Source organism: Odocoileus virginianus, unplaced genomic scaffold (genome assembly GCF_023699985.2).
Source record: "Odocoileus virginianus isolate 20LAN1187 ecotype Illinois unplaced genomic scaffold, Ovbor_1.2 Unplaced_Contig_52, whole genome shotgun sequence".
NCBI lineage: Eukaryota > Metazoa > Chordata > Mammalia > Artiodactyla > Cervidae > Odocoileus > Odocoileus virginianus.
Window position 1 is genome coordinate 120,642 of NW_027224369.1, and position 24,264 is coordinate 144,905.

At 53.3% G+C, this 24,264-nt stretch overlaps 1 protein-coding gene across 6 annotated transcripts in view; it reads right to left on the minus strand.

Annotated features, from left to right (window-relative positions):
* The window catches only part of DTX4 (deltex E3 ubiquitin ligase 4), a 39,991-nt gene extending 27,373 nt beyond the window's left edge, over positions 1-12,618 (minus strand). For 3 of the 6 annotated variants that reach the window (XR_011486642.1, XM_070464659.1, XM_070464660.1), the window contains exons 1-2: positions 11,541-12,141; positions 2,567-3,302 (exon numbers count right to left, since the gene is read on the minus strand). Coding sequence is in view for 5 of the 6 variants with exons in the window: in XM_070464659.1 (XP_070320760.1) it covers positions 2,567-3,302; positions 11,541-11,751 (947 nt within the window). In the remaining variant the exon portion in view is untranslated. Of the gene's footprint in view, positions 1-2,566; positions 3,303-5,585; positions 10,028-11,540; positions 12,142-12,213 lie in introns of those variants that run through there. The other 3 variants (XM_070464657.1, XM_070464656.1, XM_070464658.1) reach the window with 3 other exon arrangements.
* Between the last annotated feature and the right edge of the window lie 11,646 nt (positions 12,619-24,264).

A 24,264-nucleotide genomic window follows, 5' to 3' on the forward strand; every position in this document is an offset into this window, starting at 1 on the left:
GCCCTTTTCAAACTGCACTGCCCAGAACTCCGCCCTCCCGGGTCGCTCAGATTCCATCGGCCCTGCAGACACTAAAGCAGAGGGATAGAAGCTGAGATTTAAAGCGATCTGGGCTTCCTTTCCCTCAGTTACGGCTTGGAGGTCACCTGGCTTTTGCCTAGGGCGCCAGAAATGAAGTGGTGGAGTCAGCTTAGATCCGACTTCAGCAACTACAGAGGGCCTAGCTCAGACAGTTCATAGTAATAACAATAGCAGCGTCTGAGCAAATTCTTATCACGTGCCCAGCATTATGGTAAATCTCACTGAAAACCTCCTGTAATCCCCATGGCAAATCCTATAGGCAAGGAACTGTTCCTTCCCCCATTTTACAGATGAATAAACTGAAGACGGATGGTGCACAGCTTGCCCCGAGTTACGAGTTGTGCAGCCGGAAACCTGGGTCCCAACCCGCGCGGTCAGGCTTCCCGAGGGTGACCTCTTACCCCACGCGAGCGTCCCTCTCCCACGGTGGCAGGCGCCAGGAACTCCTGTGAGAGGCCCCGGGATGCTGCCTCATGTCAGCGTGGAGACAGGACCATTGGCATCACCGTGCCCTGTCCCTCTGCCAGACATTTCTGCAGGCCCAGAGGAAGTCACGGGAAAAGCCCCGGCACCTGACCGGCATCTGACCATTTATAACTTGCCTTCGAATACAATGAGGAGCTGGGCTTTAGCCAAAAGAGCACTGATTGGATGAGGAGGCGAAGACCTGGGCCCGGCCTCACCTCCGTAATGCGTGGAGTGTGCAGCGCCCCCTGCGGAGTTCCCTTGAGGCTCAGGGCCCTTGTCTGACCCTTGGAATGGGTTCCTGCTGGCAAGTGCATCTGGGCGGCTGTGAAGGAGTGCCCTCTCTTCGCTGAGGGCTACACGCTGACTCAAGGGGTGGGCAGGGCAAGCCTGCTACCCCCAGTCCATACAGGCAGGGCGTGGACGTGCAGAGTCTAGGGCCTGCCCAACGGCAGAGGTAGGGGTACCCTGGGCCACCTCCTAGGCCACAGCATCCCCTCGTCTTCTCTCCGCCCAGGGCCGAGCCCCCCCGTGCAGAGACCCTCCTCCAGGCAGCCCGATCTTCGCAAGCTGGTGTCCACCCTAACTGTAAGCCTTCCTGAATATCTGGGGCTAGGGCTGTCTGCTGGGTCAGGCTCCTCCAGAGAAAGGGAAGACTGGCAGGTATAAGAGGCCCAATCTCACATGAAATCCGTGGCCAGCAGACAAAGGTGGGGGGGGGTACCACGTGGACCTGGGTCTCTCTGATTTTATCAGAGAAGACTTTTATCAGGAAGACTAAGAAGGTTGATAAACAGGAATAACAGAATGGACAACACCCCCAAGTTGTCAGAAGGAATGACTGACACGCACAGAAAGTGTCTGGCACATGTAAGTGGAAGTGTGTGAAAGTGAAGTCGCTCAGTCGGGCAACCCCATGGATGGTAGCCCACCAGGCTCCTCTGTCCATGGAATTCTCCAGGCAAGAATACTGGAGTGGGTAGCCATGCCCTCCTCCAGGGGATCTTCCTGACTCAGGGATCAAACCTGAGTCTCCTGCATTGCAGGTGGATTCCTCACCATCTGAGCCACCAGGGAAACCCCGTGGTAAGCACTTACTAAACATGGGCTGTTATTCCAATCTGGAGTCACTAGAGGCGAGGAAGTAACTCTCACGGGACATCTACGGTGTGCTGGACACCGCGGTGTGCGATTGCCAGGGAAGCCGCGTGGCAGAGTCGGAAGGAGTCTGGGCTCAAACTCCCTGTCTCTGCTGATAACCAGATATGTGCCCTGGAGCGAGTGAAACCTCTCGGGTCTTCCAATGGGACCAAAAACGCCTGCTTCATAGACTTGCAGGGATTAAGTAAAGCGATAAGGCCTGCAGACTAGAAGGTGGTGGGAGCCCACGAATGATGCCTGCTCTTCCTTGGCAGGCATGGTCTCCTTTAGTCCTCACTGCAACCCTAACACCATGGCCAGTATTTACAGATGAGCAAATTAGGATTCTATGAGGTTAGGGAACCGGCTCCTATCACAGGGCCGCTGCTGCTGCTGCTAAGTCACTTCAGTCGTGTTCGACTCTGTGCGACCCCATAGACGGCAGCCCACCAGGCTCCTCCATCCCTGGGATTCTCCAGGCAAGAACACTGGAGTGGGTTGCCATTTCCTTCTCCAATGCATGCATGCATGCTAAGTTGCTTCAGTCGTGTCCGACTCTGTGCGACCCCATGGACAGCAGCCCACCAGGCTCCTCTGTCCACGGGATTCTCCAGCAAGAATACTGGAGTGAGTTGCCATTTCCTCCTCCTAGTAAGAGGCAACGTCTCCTTCAGAATCCAGACCTCCTGGGACCCCAAAGACCAAAAGGCTCCCTCCGCACCACAGCACTGTGGGCCTTCCCCCTGCAACCAGGGGGTCTGGAGAAGCCGAGGAGGAGCTTAAGCCAGAGCAGCCCCTGCGTCCTCTGTGACTCAGGCGATCCTCAGGTCTGAGGCCTGGGGCTCCGGACGCACTCCAGGTGTCCCGCAGAAGCACTTACCCAGACGCGATCAGCACCCGGGACTGGGCGAGGGCCAGTCGCTGCAGGCTGGTCCGATTCAAGGTGGCCAGGGCCGCCCGGCCGGCCTTGCCGTTGGCCCCCGGGGGGCTGGCGGGGCAGCCTGCGGGGGCCGCCCCTGACACCACGCAGGAGGCTTGTCTCCGAATCGCCTGCGACGACGGGGCCGGCTTCCCGGGGCCCCGGCCGACGCCCGTGCTGTCCGGTGGCGTGGCCCCGGGGCCTGCGGGAGGCGGCGGCCCCTTGACGGCCGCGGGCGGGGCGGCGCTCCTGTGGGCGGCCGGGGCCGGCGGGGCTGCCGCTGCCTTGACGCTCCTCACCAGGACGCACTGCGGGCAGGAGCAGGGCGGTGCGCGCGGCCCTGCGGCTGCGGCGGCGGCGGCGGCGGCGGCCCCAGGGGCGGCCGGCCAGGACGTGGCGCGGCTCGCGGCACCCGTGACCAGCGGGTAGACGAGGTCCAGGCGGCGGCGCACGCGGCGCTGGCGCTGCGTCTGCCGGTTGATCTGGCCCATGGTGCCGAAGTCAATGACGTAGCCGAAGCCAATGGGGCTCAGGTCGATCCAGGGCCTCTGCTTCTCGAAGGCGTGTTGGATGGTGATGCCCACGTCCATGTCGTAGGGCGTCCAGGAGCCGTGGTCGTTCTCCCACTCCCACACCACGCCCTTCCCAGGCGCCGAGGCGGGGTCGTAGTAGTTGCGCCGGACTGGCCGGAGGGTCCCTGCCGGAGAGAGACGGAGGAGGCGGTCAGGGGCACCCGGGGCTGGAACCCACGGGTGCTGCCTTAAGAGGTTCCCGGTAAGAAAGTCCTACTGGGTGGCCGGCACCTTGGCTGTCTTGGCTTTGAAGGGGGCTCCTTCCTGTCATGAACCGGGAAAGGTTCAGGGGTGCGGCTGGGGCGGCGGCAGGGTGGGAAGCTGATGAGCTGCAAAGGAAGGATGTGGGTGACGCTGCAGGGTACCCCAAAGGGCACTGCCTGGCTTGGAGTCCGGAGACCCTAAATTTAGTTTGCAGTCACATTTGTTTGCTTCGTATAAGGAGCCCACAACCTCCTTTTCTCCCCCAGGAGAAATAAGATAATAGCTCCTTTGCAAAGTTTTTGCCATAATTAAATGTTGCTCTCCCACTCAACATGTATGTATTTGTGCCAAGTCCTGGATTTCTCAAGCGCCCTGTCCTTTGCACTAAGGCACATAGCCTTGGACACATAGAAAGTGCTCTTAAATAATCTCTCTTCTTCTGTGACTCTCTAAAGGCCTAAGCCCCTGAGGGCTAAGAGGAAAAGAACACAGGTCAGGGAAACCTAGAGAACGGGGGAAGACTCTGTCCCCACCCAGGAAGCCCACCCAGTGGTGATGGAGCTGGCTCTCTGGACTTTTATGGGTGTGGTAAAAAAAAATAAAATAAAAGATCAGGGTGAGAGAACTCTCTCATATTTCCCAGCATTAAATCTTATATCAACAACAGTAATAGCGATCCTAAGAATAGCTTTCTATTTATCTAACATCTTTTATTCAAGAAGCTCAACCATCCTAAAGACAGGGTTGTGGCTGTTTAGTGGCAGTTTAGTCACAAGTTGTGTCTGACTTTGCAACCTCATAGACTATAGCCCGCCAGGCTCCTTTGTCCATGGGATTTTCTGGGCAAGAATACTGGAGTGGGTTGCCATTTCCTTCTCCAGGGGATCTTCCCAACCCAAGGACTGAACCTGAGTCTCTTGCATCTCCTGCACTGGCAGGCAGATTCTTTACCTGCTGACCCACCAGGAAAGCCAAAGATAGGGTGAAAATGAAAGTGTTACTTGCTCAGTCCTGTCTGACACTTTGCGACCCCATGGACTGTATAGCCCACTAGGCTCCTCTGTCCATGGAATTCTCCTGGCAAGAATGTTGGAGTGGGTTGCCGTTGACTTCTCCAGGGGATCTTCCCACCCCAGGGATTGAACCCGGGTTCCTGCATTGTAGGAGGATTTTTACCATCTGAGCCACCAAGGTGGTCTCATTTAAACGGCCCAACGAGACAAAGTGTAGAAGTACATGTGAAGGACTTGAGTCCAGATGTGTGTGAGCAAAGATCATGTTCTTCAACCTTAGATAACTCTGCCTGCTTCCTGAATAATAATAAAAAGGGGTCCTGTAATTATAAACAAAAGGTAGGACAGTGTCATTCTGGATAGTCTCGGGATGGGTGGGTAGGGGGTGGCGAGGGCAGGGGAGAGATCGGGTTCCTGCAGAGGAACAGTTAGATCGAGATGAACCTGCAGGACTGGCGGGGAAAATTAAGCCTGTAACTGTTGCCTCTTTCTCCTCTACTTCCCGGAACCCTGAATGCAGACCCATGCCCAACCCAGGCTCATTTCATGGGTATTAAGCTCAAGGCTGAGGACGCCTGGCTTGGGGCAGGAGGGGGAGACTGGGAGAGCTCCAAGGATGCTGGAATCTCTGCATCTGTCGGCTTAGGCTCCAGCCATCAGAGCTGTGGGAACAGGCTCCCCTCCGCTGGCCCCTGACCCATCCCCTCCTCCAAGCCAGAAGGAGATACCAAGACTGGGGACAGAATCCCATTCAAAGGGGGAAGAAAAGGAACAATGACTATTGAGGCCTTTGCCAGGTCGTCACCCGCCCTCCCGCCCAGTCTCCAAGCCCCTTAACGACCCAGAACATCAATATGCAGAGGCTGGAGGGAGAGGCAGAACAAGCCCCCTATTCAGGCCCGGGAGCTCTGCTGGGGGACGTGGGGGGCGCGGGGAGGAGGGAGAAGAGGCACCCAGGAGGCCCGGGTTCACCGCCGGTTCCCCGCTAAGGAGTCAGCTCGCTGGAGGACAAAGTCGCGGCCTTCGGATCCAGCGGAGCTTCCGGCTGCATCAGCGCTCGGTCCAGCCTCGTTTCCCCACCTGTCTGCTCCCTCGCGAGTGCTCCCTGACTCCCCCACGCCCCCTAGTCCCCAGGGCTGGCCTCTGGGGATGCCCACCTTTGCCGTTTTCGTCTACTGAAATGTTGCTTACCGTTCAGCTCCTGCGCCATTTGTCACCCGTTTCCGGACATGCCCTCCCGGTCCGGGCGCCACCCGCAAGGAGCCTGGGGAGCAGGGCGCCTTCCGACTGCTGGGCAGCAGCATCCCGGCCTTTCTCACAGCACGGCCTCGCGCGGAGGCGGAGGTGCGCCCGCAGAACTCCCTGCCCTCCAGCGCCTAAGGCAGCGCGGGCGCCACAGACGCGCCGCGGTGCGTCGAAGACGCACCTCTGGGGACGCTGGCATCTGATCCCGGATCCCGTGTTGCTGAGTGTGTTTCAGCGGCTGTGAGGAAGGCAGATTCGGGCGCTCCTCGAGCGCCGGGTGTCTAAAACCAGGCAAGGAAGTTAGGAGACAGAGGCTGCCCCCAGAAGGTTGCCCCCAGGGCAGTGTTACCAGGAAACCGCACGCCCTGGGAGCTCCGGTCCGGGGCACGACTTCCTCGGAGGTCAAGACGGAGACCCGCTCCAGCCGCCCGCTCCGTGGCCGCCTCACACCCTGATACTGTCTGCCCCCACTTCCCTCACCGGCTGCCGTGCCCATCCTTCAGATCTCAGTTCATTTTCTCAAGGAAACCTCTCTGGGTCGTCCAACTGGCTCACATTCCTGCTCCTATTATTATTATTATTTTTTTTTTTTAACACGGATCTGGAGTTGTAGTCACACATTAACTTTGTGAGACTCATCTGACGAACGTCCCTCTAACCCATGGGACTCCCGGTCTCACAGCATGGGCATCCAGGAGTGTGCTCATGGCTGCGGCCCCACTGCCTGGTGTGTCCTAGGACTCAGCACCTATCCATGGAACAAATCAAAGAACCATTTGGAGAATCTTTCAAGAAATGGAGAGCATGACCACGAGCCTAGGGCCGAGGCAGGGCTGGATCTCAGGAGGTGAAAATGCTGAAGAAGGGCATCTCAGGAGAGGCAAGCTGCTGCAGGGTTGGGGGGTGGGGTCCCAGGGGATGCCTGAATAAAAGGCTCGCCTGTCTGGCAGGACTAGAGGAAAGTATGGGCAGAGAGGAAGATAAACCTGGCAAGGTGTGTGAGAACCAGGTCACAGGTGGTCGGAAACGCTGGGTCATGAGGGCTTTTATTTCCAGGTCTCATGGAGCCACTGAGGCTTGTGACACAGAGAGCTGATGGCATCGATGCATCCATGCTAACTCGCTTCAGTCGAGGCTGACTCTGCCAGCCCATGGACCGTAGCCCACCAGGCTCCTCTGTCTGTGAGGTTCTCCAGGCAAGAATACTGGAGTGGGTTGCCATGCCCTCCTCCAGGGGATCTTCCAGACCCAGGGATCGAACCGGCGTCTCCTGTGTCTCCTGCTTTAACAGGTGGATTCTTTACCGCTGAGCCCCTGGGGAAGCACACTCTCCCCAGAGCTGCTCTGTTTATTGAGTACTGAGGGGCTGGGGGTGGTGGTGAGGGGATGGAGGTGGGAGAAGGTGCTGGGAGCAGAAATGAAAAGCAGGTGATAGACCACAGACCCTACAGAGGGGCGCTGGGCAGGGCGTGAGCCTGAGTAGCTGAACGCTTTCTAAGTGATCCAGGATCACCTGCTTCTGAGTCTCCTGGGGAACACAGGAGTCACCGAGGGTTGGCCTGGCTGGGGGCCGGGCCCAGAAACCTGCATGCGAATCTCTGCCGTGTTCATCATGACTGCTCAACTTTCAACTTCCTCAAGTCTGTGTAGATGAGGCGTCCAAATACAAAGCTGAAACGAGTCACAGACTCCTGAGGCTTCCATCATGGGCAGGTGGTAAGATGGTGATGCCATTCACCAAGCAGAGAGGTGTCACAAGGAAGAGCTGGCTTTTGGAGGGAAAGATGCTGCGTTCAGTTCAGCCCTGGAGGGCGAGTTAAAAACAGGAGGTGGACCTCGGAACCAAAGTCGGGGGACAAGAAGGATGGTGGGATTGCATTCTCTGAAGATTTTCAGAGACTGCTCCATCAGGAACAGGCAGGTCCTGGACCTGTCTATAGTCAGGACCCTGAGCTAGATGATCGGAGGAAATCCACTGGGTCCCAGGATACAGTGACTGAAGGACAGGGATAAAGGATTACACAGACTAAGCAGGAAGAAAGAGAAAGAGAGGGGGAGAAAAGGTTTCCCTGGCAACTCAGACACCGACACCCCAAAGCACCACCCAAACTGCTCTGGCTCCTGGGAAAAGAGAGACAGCACCTTCCAGGAGTGACCCTAGGATCCCGGAGCATTTCATCCTCCTCTATGGGGCTCTGCGCTCAGGACGTCTCAGGCTTCTCTGACCAGCAGCCCTCATCCACACTCAAACGTTCCCTCGAGCCTGGGACGGGGTCCACGTGAAGCAGGGGGTGTGCAGGTGTTCCCCAGAGGAGGCAGGGCATGCGCACTTGATCCGGAGCCTCAGCTCTGTCGGGCACGTGCTGTAAAACTTTGGGCAACGTCATCTTTTCCAACTTGTTTCCTTTACTATGAAACCAGAAGAGAGGGTCCTTCATAGGAGAACCAAGGATGGAACCAGATACTATGCGCACGGTGCCTGCTGCCTGCCCCACGCCGCAGCATCGTGTGGTCACACACGGTGGGGAATATCGCGGGGGAGTGGGCCTAAAAATCAGCTTCTACCAAACCCTTGATTCACGCTCCATCTGACCTTTCTCAGTGTGTTAAAGACATAGAAGAGGCCAGCGTTGCCTGGAAAACACTCCCTCACACCCTGTTACTTCTCATCAGCATCTTCGGTGGTGCAGGCTCCAGACTCATCCACCCGCTGACCTGCATGATGGGAGGCAGGGAGCCAGAAGGAACCGCAAGCTGCCCTTCATTCTACGGATGAGAACGACGCTTAAGCAGTCAAGGGAGTCAATGGTAATGATTGGGTCCACTGAAACTTACAGGGGACAGTGATGCTGGAAGATACAGGGGATGAAGTTCCAGCCGCTGCCTACAAACAGAAACAGGTCAGCCGGGTCAAGGAGAATGGTCAGCCGGTAGAGAGGACCCAGCCAAGGCTTTGGGAAGCAGCAAGATTCCTTCACCTCCACCTGCCTGTTTTTTTCCTCCTTCTCCCTCCGCCTCGAGGAAAACTGACTCTGAATTCAAATAAGGTCAGAGTCGGGGAAGAGAAGGGCCCAGGGCAAACAGAGGTGGGCGAGGTGTCTGGGGCCCCAGCGCTCTCCTTGGAGACAGACTGGATGAGGCTGGAGCTGGGGGAGTGGAGATGCTGAGGACTTACTTGGCAGCAAGGCAGGCAACTTCTGAAGAAAAAAAACAAAACAAAGCTCCCACGTCAGGAAACGTCCCCACAGAGGGGGGACAACAACAACAACAACAAGAAGAAAAGAGGAATCGCCTCTGGGCAAGGGGCTCCCAGCTTCCCTTTGTTTATGGAGATGTGTCTGCTTCCCAGCTTCAAACTGTGGCTTGGGAACGGCCGTTGCTTTAATTAAACATTGCAGGGCTTGGCCAAGGTTGCTGGGGAGCCGGCGGGTTCCAGGTCCTACCCTGTCATGGTTTCATCCATGAGCTATATGGAGAGGAACTGTGTGTCCGTTGGCGGAGAAAACAGAGGAGGGGGGCTGCAGACACCCCAAGATGCTATTCTGCTTTGGCGAGCTCCCCGACAGACCCAGCACTCCTGGGAATCCAGCCCAGGGCCTTCTGTGCCAGGTCTGGCTCGGAGGATGGGTTGGCCGACCGACCCTTAGCATGAGTGGGTGAAACCAAAGCAGTCTCTAAAAGGAAGAGAACAATGGAACAAGTAGCCCAAGGCAGTTAGAAAAAGGATCCAGGGCCAGCTCAGGTCTAACCAGGCAGTGGTCAGCTGGTTGTCAGGGAAGAGTGGTCAGCTCTGGGGAAGGAGGGTCTGTCCATCCACCTAGTTTCCTCCAGACTTCACCTCTGTACAAAGGACCCATGCCAGGCGCACCTCAGACATCCCTGAACACCGAGTAAGCGTTCCTCCTTTCCAAAGGCCAGGCCCGGGACCTTTTGGTCACTACGGTGTCCCTCCAGCTGCTGAGATTTAATCTGAAACAGGCCATCTCACAGGCCTCCTTGGTGGCTCAGAGGTAAAGGACCGCCCTTCCCATGCGGAGACACAAGTCTGACCTCTGGGTGGTGAAGACCCCCTGGGGGAGGGCAGGGCAGCCCACTCCGGTGTTCTTGCCTGGAAAATCCCACGGACAGAGGAGCCTGGCGGACTATAGTCCATGGGTTGCAAAAGACTCAGACATGACTTAGTGACTCAACAATGACAACTGAACAGCTAACACCTGCCGGTGAATTCTGAGCTGGACTGGAGTCCCCTGTCGGGTAGGGGTCTTGACCGTCAGCCCCGCTCTGGCCCCACCGACAGGGCTACACCTCTCCAGCCACCACCCAAAGTCCACAGTTAACTTCTCCTGATTCCCCCCAGGCCACACGATCCTCTGCCCCGGTCTCCCCGCTTCCCTCTCTCCCAGTCTCCCCACTCTCCTCTGTCCCAGTCTCTCCACTTCCCTCTTTATCCCCTCCTCCCCCAGTCTCTCACAGCTCCACCCTCCCCCCTCTCTCACCAGGGCTGAAGCCGCCCCAGATGCTAACACTTCTGGAATCCTTTCCCCAGAAGGCTTCCCTCAATAGGCGAGTGTCTGCAAAGTCCTTGGCAGCGAGCTTGTTGGGAGTCATGGCTACAGATGAAGACGGGGGGTGGAAAGACACCCCTTTCCCATGACCATCCTAATTAACGCTCAGGACGTGGGGGCTTTCCAAGGCGGGCGGACATGCCCTACTCGGGCAGCTGTTCTCTGACCCTCTGGGACTCTCCCGTCCCCTCTCCGGTCCCTCCTCCCGTGACACCTGCCTTTCCGGGGGGTCAGGGAGGCCTGGGAGGCTGCAGTCCATGGGGTGGCAAAGAGTGGGACATGACTGAGCGACCGAACTGAACTGAGCAGTCACACTCGCCGGGAAAACCCAGCCAGAATTCCAGAAACGCCTCCCAGAAACACCGCCACTACTCAGGGATAGATGCGTCCCAGACCAGCAGAGCCCGGCCCGGGCCCTCGCAGAGAGGCAGGTCTCCCCAGCTTCCCCGCCCTCGCGCCAAGGACCTGGCACCCCGATCGCCATCCTCACTCGGGCTGGGAAGCCGGGTTGGTAGTGGCCTCAGCGGCGACTTGCTTCTCACCAGTAGATGGGAGTTCATGTGTCCCCCATCGGGGACCTTTGTGGGAGGAAGCTGGGGACAGTTTCCTTGCAGGAATGCGCCGCCCGGCCGCCTCCGCCCCCAGGGACAAACACGCTCGGCTTCCCCGCCGGCATTCCGGAGCGGCGGCCCTCCCCGTCCCCAGTCCATCTGCGCGGGCCTGTTGCTTCCACCCTCGGAGCGCCCGAGCAGAGGCGTTTACCGCCCCGCGGCCGCCAGGCCGTGCCCGGCCCTGGCAGCCCCCCAGTCCATCGGTCTCCCCGGGGAGGCCTCTCCCTTCGCAGGCTCGACCACAGCGCCGGCCTCCCTGGAATCTCCACCCTTCCCCGCGCCCGGTGCCCACCCCCAAGACGCGGCCCTGGGGAGGGCATGCCCCCGGGAGGATTCGAGGCGGCCAGGTGGGCCACCGGGGAAGCGGGTGGCAGGCCCCAGGGTGCCCGAGGCAACGGAGGCTCAGCCCACGTGATGCTGGCGAAGGCGGGCAGGTAGACTTGCCCACCGGCCGGGATGCTGCCGCGGCCCCTCGGTTCCTGCAAGAGCGGACTTGGGTACCGAGCGTTTAAAGGGGGCGGGCGTGAAGGGCTTTCTTAGGGGCGAGGGTAAAGTCGGCCGGCCTAACCAGACCTGCACGGACGTTTATTGCTGGAGGTATCATAAGAGGATCGCGGGGCGGGGGCGCATCGCGCCCCCTCCTCGGCCGCCTGTGGGGAACCCCGTGGTCCGGAGGGGCCCCCCGGCGGGGGACGGTGCGGGCGGGGCGGGGGCAGCCGGCTCACCCGTGTCCTGGCGAAACTGGTTCATGGAGTGCAGGTCGATGATGTAGGGCGCGAGCCGGCGGTCCACCTGGCCCAGTACCACGCTGCCGCCGGCGCGCGGGCCGGCGCGCACCGCCGCCTCGATGTGGTGGCTCACCGCGGGGCTGTAGGGCCTCCAGCGCCCGTGCTCGTTCAGCCATTCCCAGACCACCACGGCCGAGGCCAGGAGCATGGCGCGCCCGGCCGCCCGCGGGGCCCGGCCCCGAGCCCCGGTGCCCCCGGCCGCCTCAGCCCTGGGCCGCGGGCCGCGCCGCCGCCGCGCGTCCGCCGGGGCCCCGAGAGCCCGACCGCCGGGCTCCGATCGCGCGCCCCGCGAGGTCGCGGGGCCTCATGCACACGGGCGCGCGGCCGGGGCTCCAGCCCTCGCACCGGGCACCGGCGGGATCCGGCGGGCGGCGGCGCTCGGGGCGGCTGGCCGGGCTCTACTCCCCGCCCCGCGGCCCCCGCCGCCCCCCCGCCCTCCCGCCGCGCGGGCCGAGAGCTCCCCCTCCCTGCGGCTTGGCGCCGCCGCCTCGGGAAGGAGCCGGCCCTCCCGAGCCCCGCGCCCGGGCAAACCCGCGCCTGCGAGGGGCTCCGCGGTCCCGAGACGCGGAGAAGCGACCCCCCCGCCCCCCCTCCCCACACACCCACACACCAGGACACGGCCCCGGGACCGCCGCTGCCAGCATCCTCAACTTGGCAGGCTCCCTCCCCAAAAGGGAATTTTTTCTTTTTTTTTTTCTTTCTTTCTTTTTTTTTTTTTTTTTTTAGTGCAGTGTGATCGCTGTCCGCGCCGCGAGCTCCGGGGCCCGCAGCGCCTGGCACACTCACAGTCTGCACGCTCTCGCCGCTGAGGCCGTATTCCCGCATCTTCGCCGGCATCCTCCGCTGTCAGTCAAGGACGCGGGGCCACGCCCCCGGGCTCGGGCCCGGAGCCCCACGCCCCCTGCCGGCCGAGCGCGCGCCTGCCGGCCCCGCCACGGCTCAACCCCGGCCGGCAGCCCGCCGGGTATTCCTGCCTGGAGGACCCCGGGGACAGACGAGCCTGCGGCCTACGGTCCATGGGGCCACACAGTCGGATACGACTGAGCGACTCGGCACGTACCAGCCTCTCTGCTGAGACCCCGTGCAAAGGGGCGCAGCGATTGGAGAGGTGATAGCAAATGAGGGTTTTCTGGCCTGCCTGGGCTACCTTGGGCTTCCCCGCTGGTTCCACCTGCAATGCGGGAGCCCTGGGTTCAGTCCCTGGGTTGGAAAGACGCCCTGGAGGAGGGAAAGGCTACCCGCTCCAGTCTTCTAGCCGGGAGATTCCCATAGACTGTATAGTCCATGGGGTCGCACAGAGTCCGACACGACTGAGCGACTTTCACTTTCACTTTAGACTACCTTACTGAAATGAAGAAGGCTTGTGTTAAATTGATTTTATTTTGCAGAATTTCTGTGACTCAAATAATGAGACACTAGGTCTTCCCTGGTGGCTCAGATGGTAAAGAATCTGCCTGCAATGCTGGAGACCTGGGTTCAATTCCTGGGTGGGGAAGACCCCCTGGAGGAGGGCATGGCAGCCCACTCCAGTGTTCTTGCCTGGAGAATCTCATGGACAGAGGAGCCTGGTGGGCTACAGTCCATGGAGTTGCAGAGAATGGGACACTTCTCAGGACAGACAAAAGTTAGACTTGGTTGTTTTGGTCAACAGTCAACATGGAAAATAGTCTAAAATGGATATGTTCTGACTAAAAGGTTAGACTGCCATCAGGGTTATGTATTAATCTTTCCAGAAAACATAAAACTTGTTTTGCGAAAGCTACAACCACATGAAACAATGCATCCATATGATCAAGATCCAGGATAGGATCTGGAGATATGAAAGTAGGTTACGTATTAAGAATGCGGATTAAGAAACTTTCTGAAATAATCTTTTTATGCCAAAACATCATATGCTCTCTTTTGTTTTGGAAGATTTGCGTTCCCTCTGCTCCTTGCTGTCCCTTGGATTATATCTGTCCTGTCTCCCATCACTAGTGCTTTCCAAATCTTTTTCATCCGTCCACCCTTACCTCCCTCCTCACTGAGTTCTAAGTATGAAGTCAACAAAAAAGTACCAAACATGCTCTTCTTCGGGCTTCTGAAAGCACCAGACTTGAGGCTGCCTCTGAGTTTTGTTCCTGCTGGTCCCCGTGCCCAGAAATCTCCCCAAGGTCACCTCCAGAATCTCCAGTAAACCTCTTCCCCAGGACCAGTCTCCCAATCAACTATATCAACGTCGTTCATTAAAACAAAGAATTTTAGAGTTTGAAGGACAAAAGGAAAAGTAGTTAAGAGGATACCGCAATCCCACCAAGAGTCACTATTATTCCCATTTTATAAATGACAAAGTTTCGGGAATTTGAGCAGTTTGCCCCAGTTACGTGTTTAACAGAGGGGAAATTGAGATTCAAAAATTCAATGGACAAAAAGCCAAATCAAAACAAGACACACACAAAAAAGAAAAAACAAGAGAAAATCAAAGCCCATGTTGTCCTGTGACACATTACATGATAAGGGGATGGTGTGATAAGAGGCAAGACACATAGTGATGTGAAACTGCCTCAGTGTGAAAGAGAAGAAGTGAGATAAAGAGGACAGAATGTTCTGGAAGGACGAAGTAGAACTCAAGAAAAACGAATATAAAGTTGTATCGAGCTATTTTTACTTTCAGTCATGAGACCCAGAGTGTGGAGACCCTCAGAACTTTCCTATGGCCTGGGAAGGCAAAGATCCAGAAATTAACAAGAAAATATCAGTGACAATTTAAGGGGAGGTTGGAAGTACCAGAGGAAAAAAACAGCATCTCACCAACTAAACGAGAGCTTCCCAGGTAGAAAAAGCCAGAACCTGATACGAGAGGCAAGTTCTGTGGTGCGTACATGGAACATGTATCCTGTTGTTGAGTGGAATGTTCTACAGATTTTCATTAAATGCTGTTGGTTGGTGACTTTATTTAGTTCTTCTTTTCTGAAGCTGATTGTCTGTATAGTTGTTCTATAAATTATTGAAGGTGGCAAACTAAAGTCTCTAGCTGGAATTGTGAGTTTGTCTATTTTTCCTTTTAGTTCCATCAGGTTTTGCATCACGTACTTTGCCACTTTGTTGTTTATGCTTGCACATTTAGGATTACTTTTTTTTTTTTTAATGGATTCGCCTTTTTATCATTATATAGTAGCTCTGTTAGTGGTAATTTTCTTTCCTCTGAAGTCAACTTTATCTGGTATTAAGATAGGCACTGACATTTTCCTTTTATCAGTGTCTTCATGATGTGTATTTTTTCCCATCCTTTCACTTCAATCTGCCTATAAAGGTATATTTGAACTGAGTTTTTAAAGACAGTTTATAACTAGGCTATGTTTTAATCTACTCTGGCAATCTCTGCCCTTTAACTGATATACTTAAACCATTTATATTTAATGTAGCTATTAATATGTTAGAAGTTAAAGAAAGAGAGAGATAGAGAAAGAATGAATAGACAAGCCACAGATTGAGAAAAAATGTTTGTGTGTTGGACAGATGTGGGGAAAGCAAACATCCTTGCCTTGTTTCTGATTTTAGCAGGAAAGCATCTGGTTTCTCACTATGAAGTATGATATTGGTTATAGGATTTTTGTAGATGGTCTTTATCAAGTTGAGAAAATTGCCCTCTATTTCTAGTTTGCTGATAGTTTTTACAAATAGGTGCCGGATTTTGTCAAATGATTTTACTGCATCTATTGATATGATCATATGGCTTTACGTCTTTGGTCAGTTCATGGGATGAATCACATCATTAAGGCTTTGGATGTTGAACCAGCCTTGCACACCTAGAATAAGTCATATTCGTTTGCGGATTTTAATCTGTATTCTTTCACTGTAATAAACCATGGCATGAGCATAACGGTTTTCTGAGCTCTACTAATCTTTTAGCAAATTATTGAGCTGAAAGGTGGTCTTCAGAAACTTTTAAACTTATATACTATAACAATCTTGCCCAACAGGAAACTTAGGAGCTAAAAATGGTCAATCAGAGATGCCTCACAGTTACCATTTACCAAATAACATATTCATCAGTTCAGTTGCTCAGTCATGTCCGACTCTCTGTGACCCGATGGAGTGCAGCACCCCAGGCCTTCCTGTCCATCACCGACTCCCGGAGTTTACTCAAATTCATGTCCATCACGTCAATCATCTCATCCTCTGTCGTCCCCTTCTCCTCCTGCCCTCAATCTTTCCCAGCATCAGGTCTTTTCAAATGAGTCAGCTCTTTGCATGAGGTGGCCAAAGTATTGGAGTTTCAGCCTCAGCATCAGTCCTTCCAATGAACACCCAGGACTGATCTCCTTTAGGATGGACTGGTTGGATCTCCTTCGGGCAGTCCAAGGGACTCTCAAGAGTCTTCTCCAACACCACAGTTCAAAAGCATCAATTCTTCAGCACTCAGCTTTCTTTATAGTCCAGCTCTCACATCCATACGTGACTACTGGAAAAACCATAGCTTTGACTAGATGGATCTTTGTTGGCAAAGTAATGTCTCTGCTTTTTCTTAGCTTCCAGGAGTGAGGCCACAGATGTCTTTGCAGGAATGCTCCCCACATTGCCCATGCAACTCACTCGTGATTTTTTCTCTCACTCACGCTCAGCTCTGGGTACACCACTTTCGTATTACAAGAGGGAGTTTTTGACTCAGCAAACCTGATAGAACTCACCACACAATGGGCTGTTCTGGATGAGCCGTCACAAGGCGTCTTTCGGTCAGGTGGTCTGTTTTAACCGGGGTCCACTAGAACACCAAAAGTTGTTATTCCAAAGGCTTGTACCTTCCACTGAAAATGGTGTGGCTTTGCTGCAGAACCACAGGGCTCTACGCTGTGATTCTCCCACATGTGCTGCAAACTCCACATGGAGCCTTCTTCCACATCTGACACCTCTAACACCACAGGGTCAGTTCGGTTGGATCACCCAAGTAGCAGCACTGTTCTCACCACAGCCTGCATCTCCTGCAGAACCCTTCCCTAATCTAAGTCCCATTCAAAGCTGACAGCTTATTTTGTCACCTTGTAAGTGGGCAGAAGCAGTATCCCCAGCTGTGAAATATGCCACCATCAGGATCCAGAGGCACTGTGACCTCCTTCTGTATAGTGGGATGTACCATTTTTTAAAAGAGGAGACCTCCTGGCATGCCGCTGATTTAGTGGGTTCTTCACAGAATTACCTCCCAATATCTGAAATGCATGTGAGCCAGGGCCTCTAAAGTGGTGACTACTTTAGCTCATCTGGCTTGATTAGCATGATACCAGTGATCAGTTCAGTTCAGGCGTTCAGTTGTGTCTGACTCTTTGGACTCTTTGGACTGATCCATGGACTGCAGCACACCAGGCCTCCTTGTCCATCACCAACTCCTGGAGCTTACTCAAACTCATGTCCATCAAGTCAGTGATGCCATCCACCCATCTCATCCTCTGTCGTCCCCTTCTCCTCCTGCCCTCAGTCTTTCCCAGAATCAGGGTCTTTTCTAATTATCATTGATAGAGCTGACTAATACGATGGGCTGTGGGAATTATACATCATCCACACTCTCTAACAGAAGGAAAGTGTGTTAATACGGTTTCTTGGGGGCAAAACTAAATAATATATACTGTTGTCTCTTTGTGTGAGTTCAAATGTTTCTTATCCCCTTTTCTAATAGTGAAAGGAAAAAAAAACACACACTCATCCAATCAGTGACCACAAGCATATATCCGAGACACTGTTCATTTGCTTTTGCAAAGATACTGCATCTGGCATAGAGGCGACAACCGGACCTGGCACTTGGCTGACTTGGAGGAAAGAGACTGTCATTCTTCAGGACTTGCTAGGTTTCTGCAGGGGATACACTGACAAATCAAAGGCCTCTGTGACAGAGGCCTTTCTTTCTGTGCTCTTCAGATCCTTAAGGCTTGCACTGGTCTCCAGGCTCCCCTCCCACTCCAGTGGGGGTAGGAAAGTCAGCGAAAAGTCTCCATGAAGACTTATGGTGCTGACGAGATAAACACTGGGGCTCAGAATTTGACAAGGGAAGGGACATTAATAAACATCCCAGGCTCTTGGCTGGACCCCTGGAAGGTTAGACTCTAGAGTGGAGTGGACCAGAGGTAGACAAATGTAACTCCATTTCAAGTCAGTTTCATCTCTGACTTGAAGATGAAGATGATCTGATTTCATGCTATCAGAAGACAGAGTGACCTTTCCCTCCAAAAACAAAAACATCCTGATGAGGAATGAAGTGGGGGAGAAGTTTTCTCCCAGAAAGGCAACTGCCATTTTTTCAGGTAAAATCCAAAGTGATTCCTGTGCTGGGAACTGATGGAGCTCCTGAATATACAATTTGCATTTGACTGCTGGTGTCTTTGGATCCTTCCGTTGATAGTCCGTGATTCAAAGTTGGACAGCTCCGCAAAGCAGACAGCAGATGGAAATTCCCCTGGTCAGTTTCAACGTCGTCTGGGCTGCAAGAGGACCGCGGCCTCGGTTTAGAAGGTGTGCGTTTTGCGGCTCCGTCCAGCAGATGGCGATGTGGTACCAGGAAACTCTGAGCGTGCAGGTCAGCTTTCAGTGTTTTTAAGCTAAACTGGCAACTCCCGTTCTCCTTTCGGGATTCTGGATTAATTTTTGCTGAAATATTCAGACAGGACAGGGAAATGGTTTGGAGACAGTCTGCATGTCTCACGTGAACTAGTTCCTGAGAAATCTGTCTGGTGCTTATGAGATGGGAGTGCAGGAGTGCAAGGCATCCATTCCACAACAGTTCACAGGCGGCACTAGTGGTAAAGAATCCACCTGCCAACGCAAGAGAGGCAAGAGATGCAGGTTCGATCCCTGGGTCGGGAAGATCCCAGAGGAGGAAACGGCAGCCCTCTCCAGTACCCTTACCTGGAGAGTCCCATGGACAGAGGAGCCTGGAGGGCTGCAGTCCATGGGGTCGCGAAGAGTCGGACCTGACAGAGCGTGCACCCGCACACACACAACAGACAGAAGTATACCGAGTCCATCCAAGAGCCTCCTCCAGGAGTTCACATTTCCTTCCCCACCTCACATCTTCCCTAACCCCACTGAGTGAATTAGCTGCCTTTCCCTACAGAATTACAGTGCAAATCAGGGGACACAATTAAAGTTGCGCGGGGAAGTTCAGGGTGGTGGGGAAAAGCTGGTGGTGGCCGAAGCATTGGGGCTTCAGCTTCAGCGTCAGTCCTTCCAATGAACATTCAGGGTTGATCTCCTTTTGGAGTGACTGGGTGATCCTTGCAGACCAAGGCACTCTCAAGAATCTTCTCCAGCACCACAGTTCAGAAACATCAATTCTTCGCTGCACAGCCTTCTTTACGGTCTAACTTTCACATCCCTACACAACTACTGGGAAAACCATAGCTTTGGCTGTGTGGATCTTTGTCAGCAAAGTGATGGCTCTGCTTTTTAATATGCTGTCTAGGTTGGTCATAGCTTTCAATTCAAGGAGCAAGCGTCTTTTAATTTCATGGCTGCAGTCACCGTCTGCAGTGATTTTGGAGCCCAAGAAAATAAAAGCTGCCGCTACTTCTGCTTTTCTGCCTTCTGTTTGCCATGAGCTGATGGGAAAGTCTAGCTCGGTGGAAAGGGGAGGGCAGTGGAGGTAGGAGAGAGAGAAGTGAACTGTTAGTCTCTCTTCCTCCGTTAGTCCCTCTCTGCAGGATTATTGCCCAAGTGCCAGCTGGTTCTTCTCTCATGTACCGCTCAGCATCTGGTGCAAACCAGGTTCAGGGACTTCTTTCTGATTCCACGCACGCCTTCACGCCATCCCTCAGTCTTTGGTGTCTTGGACTGCCTGCACCTGGGCCAGAATCTTTCCCCCTCTCAGGGCAAGAAAGGGACTTGGGTGCCTGGATTCAACACAGCTGGAAGTTTAACTCCTCCCCTCCCTGAAATTCCCAGTACATTCACACAAGGGTGTATGGTCTTTGGTCCCTTGGGGGGACAGAGAAGTCTCAGCTCCATCTCTAAGTCTCCCCAAAGGCATCTGAGGTTGAGGGAGAGAGGCAGGGAGACCAGGAGTGACGACATACATTTATTTCTGTCTTTGTGTGGCTGGCGGGTAGTTTGGGTTCAAGCAAAAGACCTGCTTCAGTTCACTCAAAGGCAGACAGCGAATAGTGAGGTTTAAAGGCTGACGCTGTCGATCTCAGCTCTGGGACTCCTGCGGTCAGAGCCATGTGGCTTCTCTGCTGGCCACGAGGCCGGCTGCCCCACTGTCGTGACGACCTTCCTTCCTGCTCCTGTCTCGATGCTCAGTCACTCAGTCACGCCAGTCAGGTCCGACTCTTTGTGACCCCATAGACTGTAGCCCACCAGTCTCCTCTGTCCTGGGGATTTCCCAGGCAAGAATACTGGAGTGGGTTGTCATTTCCTCCCCCAGGGGATCTTCCCCACTCAGGGAACGAGCCCTAGTCTCCTGTGTCTCCTGCATTGCAGGCAGATTCTTTCCTGCTAAGCCATCATCAGGAATGTTCCTGCCTGGAGGAGAAAGAACAGCCTGAGTAACAACAAGTAACCATTGGGATGACTTGTTTTAATCCTTCCTCTTGCCATCTAGACTCATTAAGAAGAGGGCCTGCAGCTAGAGGGAGAGACGAACACTTAATCCTCCCCCTCGCCCATAACTGGGGGATAGCATTTGCTCCAAGATGGCAGAGAGTCTTCTCATAAAACCTAACCCATCCCATCCGGATCTCCTTCTCCCAAAATACACCTTGAAAAATTAGTTAGCAAGACACTGAAGCATAATATTTATTGCACTGAAACATAATCATTTATGCTAGTAATAACTTAAATTTACCAAGCACATTTGATTTTAGTCATTAAGTGAATGATGAGAGACACATATGACCTCTAATGGTTGAAGGGGAAGCTGGGACACAGGAAATAATATTTTTCATCCTGAAGTCACAAATTAGCAATGAATACAGTGAGAATCAAAACCCCAATTGTTCGTTTATTCCTTTTCCCAATAGATTATGTGATTTTGAATGAATTTTATATTATTATTTGCATTTGCAAGAGATAGGCTTTCCCAAAAAGATGAAGTAAAAAAGTTTGAGCAACAGAGAGTAAAGGAAACAGAGCATCTGATCACTCAATCGTAATGTATGTTTCCCCAAGTCATCTTCAGTTGATACATGTGGGAGACCAAGTCGCGGCCCCTGAAGACACAGCCATGTCCTAATCCCCAGGACCTGTGAATGTTGTCTCATATGACAAAGACTTTGCAGGTGTGATAAATTAAGGATCTCGCGATAGGAAGTTTATCCTGCATTATTTGTATGTGTGCTAAGTCACTTCAATGGTGTCTGACTGTGCGACCCCATGGACTGTAGCCCGCCAGGCTCCTCTGTCCATGGAATTCTCCAGGCAAGAACACTGGGATGGGTTATCGTGCCCTCCCCCAGGGATCTTCCTGACCGAGGGATCGAACCCAGGTCTCCCTCATCGCAAGCAGATTCTTCACCATCTGAGCCACCTGGAAGCTCTGATTATTGAGTGGGTCCAATTGTCCTTGGGCTCCCCAGGTGGCTCAGTGGTAAAGAATCAGCAGCCAGTGCAGGAGACGCGGGTTCGCTCCCTGGGTTGGGAAGGTCCCCTGGAGGAGGGAATGGCACCCACTCCAGTATTCTTGCCTGGAGAATCCCATGCACAGAGGAGCCTGGCGGGCTTCAGCCCATGGGGTCACAGAAGAGTCAGACACGACTTAGCGACTACAACAACGACCATCTCATCTGCCTCCCCTTGCTTGTAGGTTGCACCTGATGCACCTTTGCAACCTCCCTGCAAGATGCAGACGGTGACCTGCTGAGCGAGGGGCATGAGCCACCCGGGGCCGGCAGGGGGTGCCTTCAGCATCCAGGCTCCCACCGTGGGGAGCAAAGCCCACGGGGTCACTTGCATGGAAGGCAGAGTTGCCATACACCCACATGAAGGAAACAGAACCACAAGGTTCTTTTGCTTACAGATCCCAGAAGCTGGGGTGAGGAGCCAGGGCAAGGGTGGTCCTCTGTCTGAAATCATGAGTGAGCAGGGAGGCAGAGGGCGGGGTAGCAAGCACCCAGTACTTCTCAGCGGGTTGAGGCGATGGTTCTTAGACTGAAAACTGGCCGCTGTACATGGAGGGCAGGGAGGAGGGCAAAGAAAGCTGCAGACCGCTCCAAACTGAGGAGTAGCAGCTTCATAAGCAACAGCACAGCATGCATGGCTTGTGTTCAGAATTCAAAAGACAGGGGGGTCTCTGCATCCTCCCGCCAGAATTTTTTATTGAAATATAGTGAATATACAATATGGTGTTAGTTTCAGATGTACAGCAAAGTGACTCAGCTGTATCTTTCAGATTATACTCCATTACAGGTTATTACAAGATATTGCATACAGTTTCCCATGCTGTAGAGTGAACCCTTGGTTCTTATCTATCTGCTTCTGTGATTCCACCCTCCTAATTTGTCTCTCTCTTCCTCCCTCACCCTTGGTGACCATACGCTTGTTTTCTGCATCTGTGAGTCTGTTTCTGACTTGCATTGATACATAGACTCCTTTGCATTCTTTTTCAGATTCCAAATGTAAGTGCCATCATTCGGTATTTAAAGTCAAGGGTGTGTCCCTTGACTTTACTATTCCCATTGTGAAAATGGTAGGCAGCGTGTCCCTTCCAAGGACAGAGATGCCCCCGATGGCCAGGTCCAGTTCGAGGGCCAAGAGGCGATCACGTCCTCTAGATGTTCTCCTCCGGCACTGCACCGCTCGTGACCGGCTCTGACGATCTCACACGCCTGCCTCTTCTGCAAGGTGCCCGGAGTGGTCACCGAGAGGCTTCTCGAGCATGAAGGTGGCTTAGGGAGTCGCTCTCTGGCTGCACCCAGATGCCAGAGAATACACAGGTTAAGGTGGTTCCCAAAGTAAGTACCAATCGTCCCCACCAGGAGCCCCACGAGCTGGACCCCTGGCTCACCAAGCCCCCTAGGCTGGAGCGTGGATCATTCAGGATGTTCACTTGTGTCCTCCTGTGGTTTAATAAACGAAGAAACATTAGTCGACTCGCCAGGTATGAAGACAGACGGCGGCCTGGGTGATGGCACGGGTGTCTCCTGGCAAGGCAGTAATAAATGTCCAAGCCCATCCTGTTTCAGAGCTTTACTCCTTAGAGACATTTCGGTGTTGGTCAAGACGGGCTTTGCCAACGATCCTTTCAGCCTCGCCGGGTACATTTAGCAACGACTTGCTTATGTGCTGGCTGCCTCCACACAGCTGGATTCCGAGTAAATTACGCGATTACTCCAGGAGTATTTACATTAGGAAAGGAAGCGTAACTCCCCACTCCATACCTGTGGGTTGTGCACAATTAATTCCTTCCAAAGAGGACATTAGACAGAGGAGAGAGAAAAGAGCAACTTCGCAGGAGAGAAATCTGATAAACACGACTTTGCTCAGGTGGGCAAGGCTAACTTCAGGCCACAAAGCATGTTGGTAGTATGCACCCCTGACACGATATGACACTATTTTTGTTTGTATTTCCTGATGTTTATTTATTTTTATTTATGGAAGTATGGTTGAGTTACTATGTTAGTTTCAGGTACAAAACAGTGATTCAATATTATTATTATTATTATATAATTATATATTTACTATAATTATAATTATTATTCAATATTATTATTCATTTTATTTTAATTGAAGTATCATTGATTTACAGTATGTTAGTTTCAGGAGTGCAGCACATCATCATGTATATATATATAAACATATCTCTATGTATATATTCATGTTTCTATATATGTATATACATGTCTATGTAGATATATACGTGTATGTTATTGTTGTTTAGTCATTAAGTCATGTCTGACTCTTTTGCAACCCCATGGACTGTAGCCTGCCAGGCTCCTCTGTCCATGGGATTTCCCAGGCAAAAACACTGGAGTGGGTTGCCATTTCCTTCTCCTGTATATGTGTATATGTATATATATTCTTTTACAGATTCCCCTACAGGTTATTACAAAATATTGAAAAAAAAACACAAACAACAACAACAAAATATTGATTATATTGAGTATAGTCCCCTTTATATCTGTTCTGCCCGTAGTCCGAGTCCCCGGTCGGGAAAGAAGACTCCTCGAAACAATGCAACTTGTAATAGGGGAATTTATTACTGACTTGAGCCAGGGCCTCCCACCCTCACCAAGGGTGTGAGGACGAAAAGGCCCCGAGCCCCAGTTCTCTCGGGTATTTATTAGGTCAAAAAAAGCAGCAGGTAGTTGGCGCAAGCGGATTGGTTACACAGTTGCAAGGCAATTTTTGTTGGCCCAACGTGGGGCTTTCAGCTTTCCCCTGATAGGTTCCCTTTTTCTTGCTAGGCACATGTTGATTGGCTAGCTCCAGGAGGCCTGATAATTATGTTACCCCGGGAAACTAGGCCCACTCCTAATCTAGGCTGCCTGTCATGGCGTTAGCCGTGACAGCCTCACAATATCCTTGTTAGTTATCTATTTCATATATAGCACTGTGTGTATGCTAATTACAACCTCCCAATTTATGCCTCCCTAGACCCCCTCTTGAACTGTGGTGTTGGAGGAGACTCTTGAGAGTCCCTTGGACTGCAAGGAGATCCAACCAGTCCATCCTAAAGGAGGTCAGTCCTGGGTGTTCATTG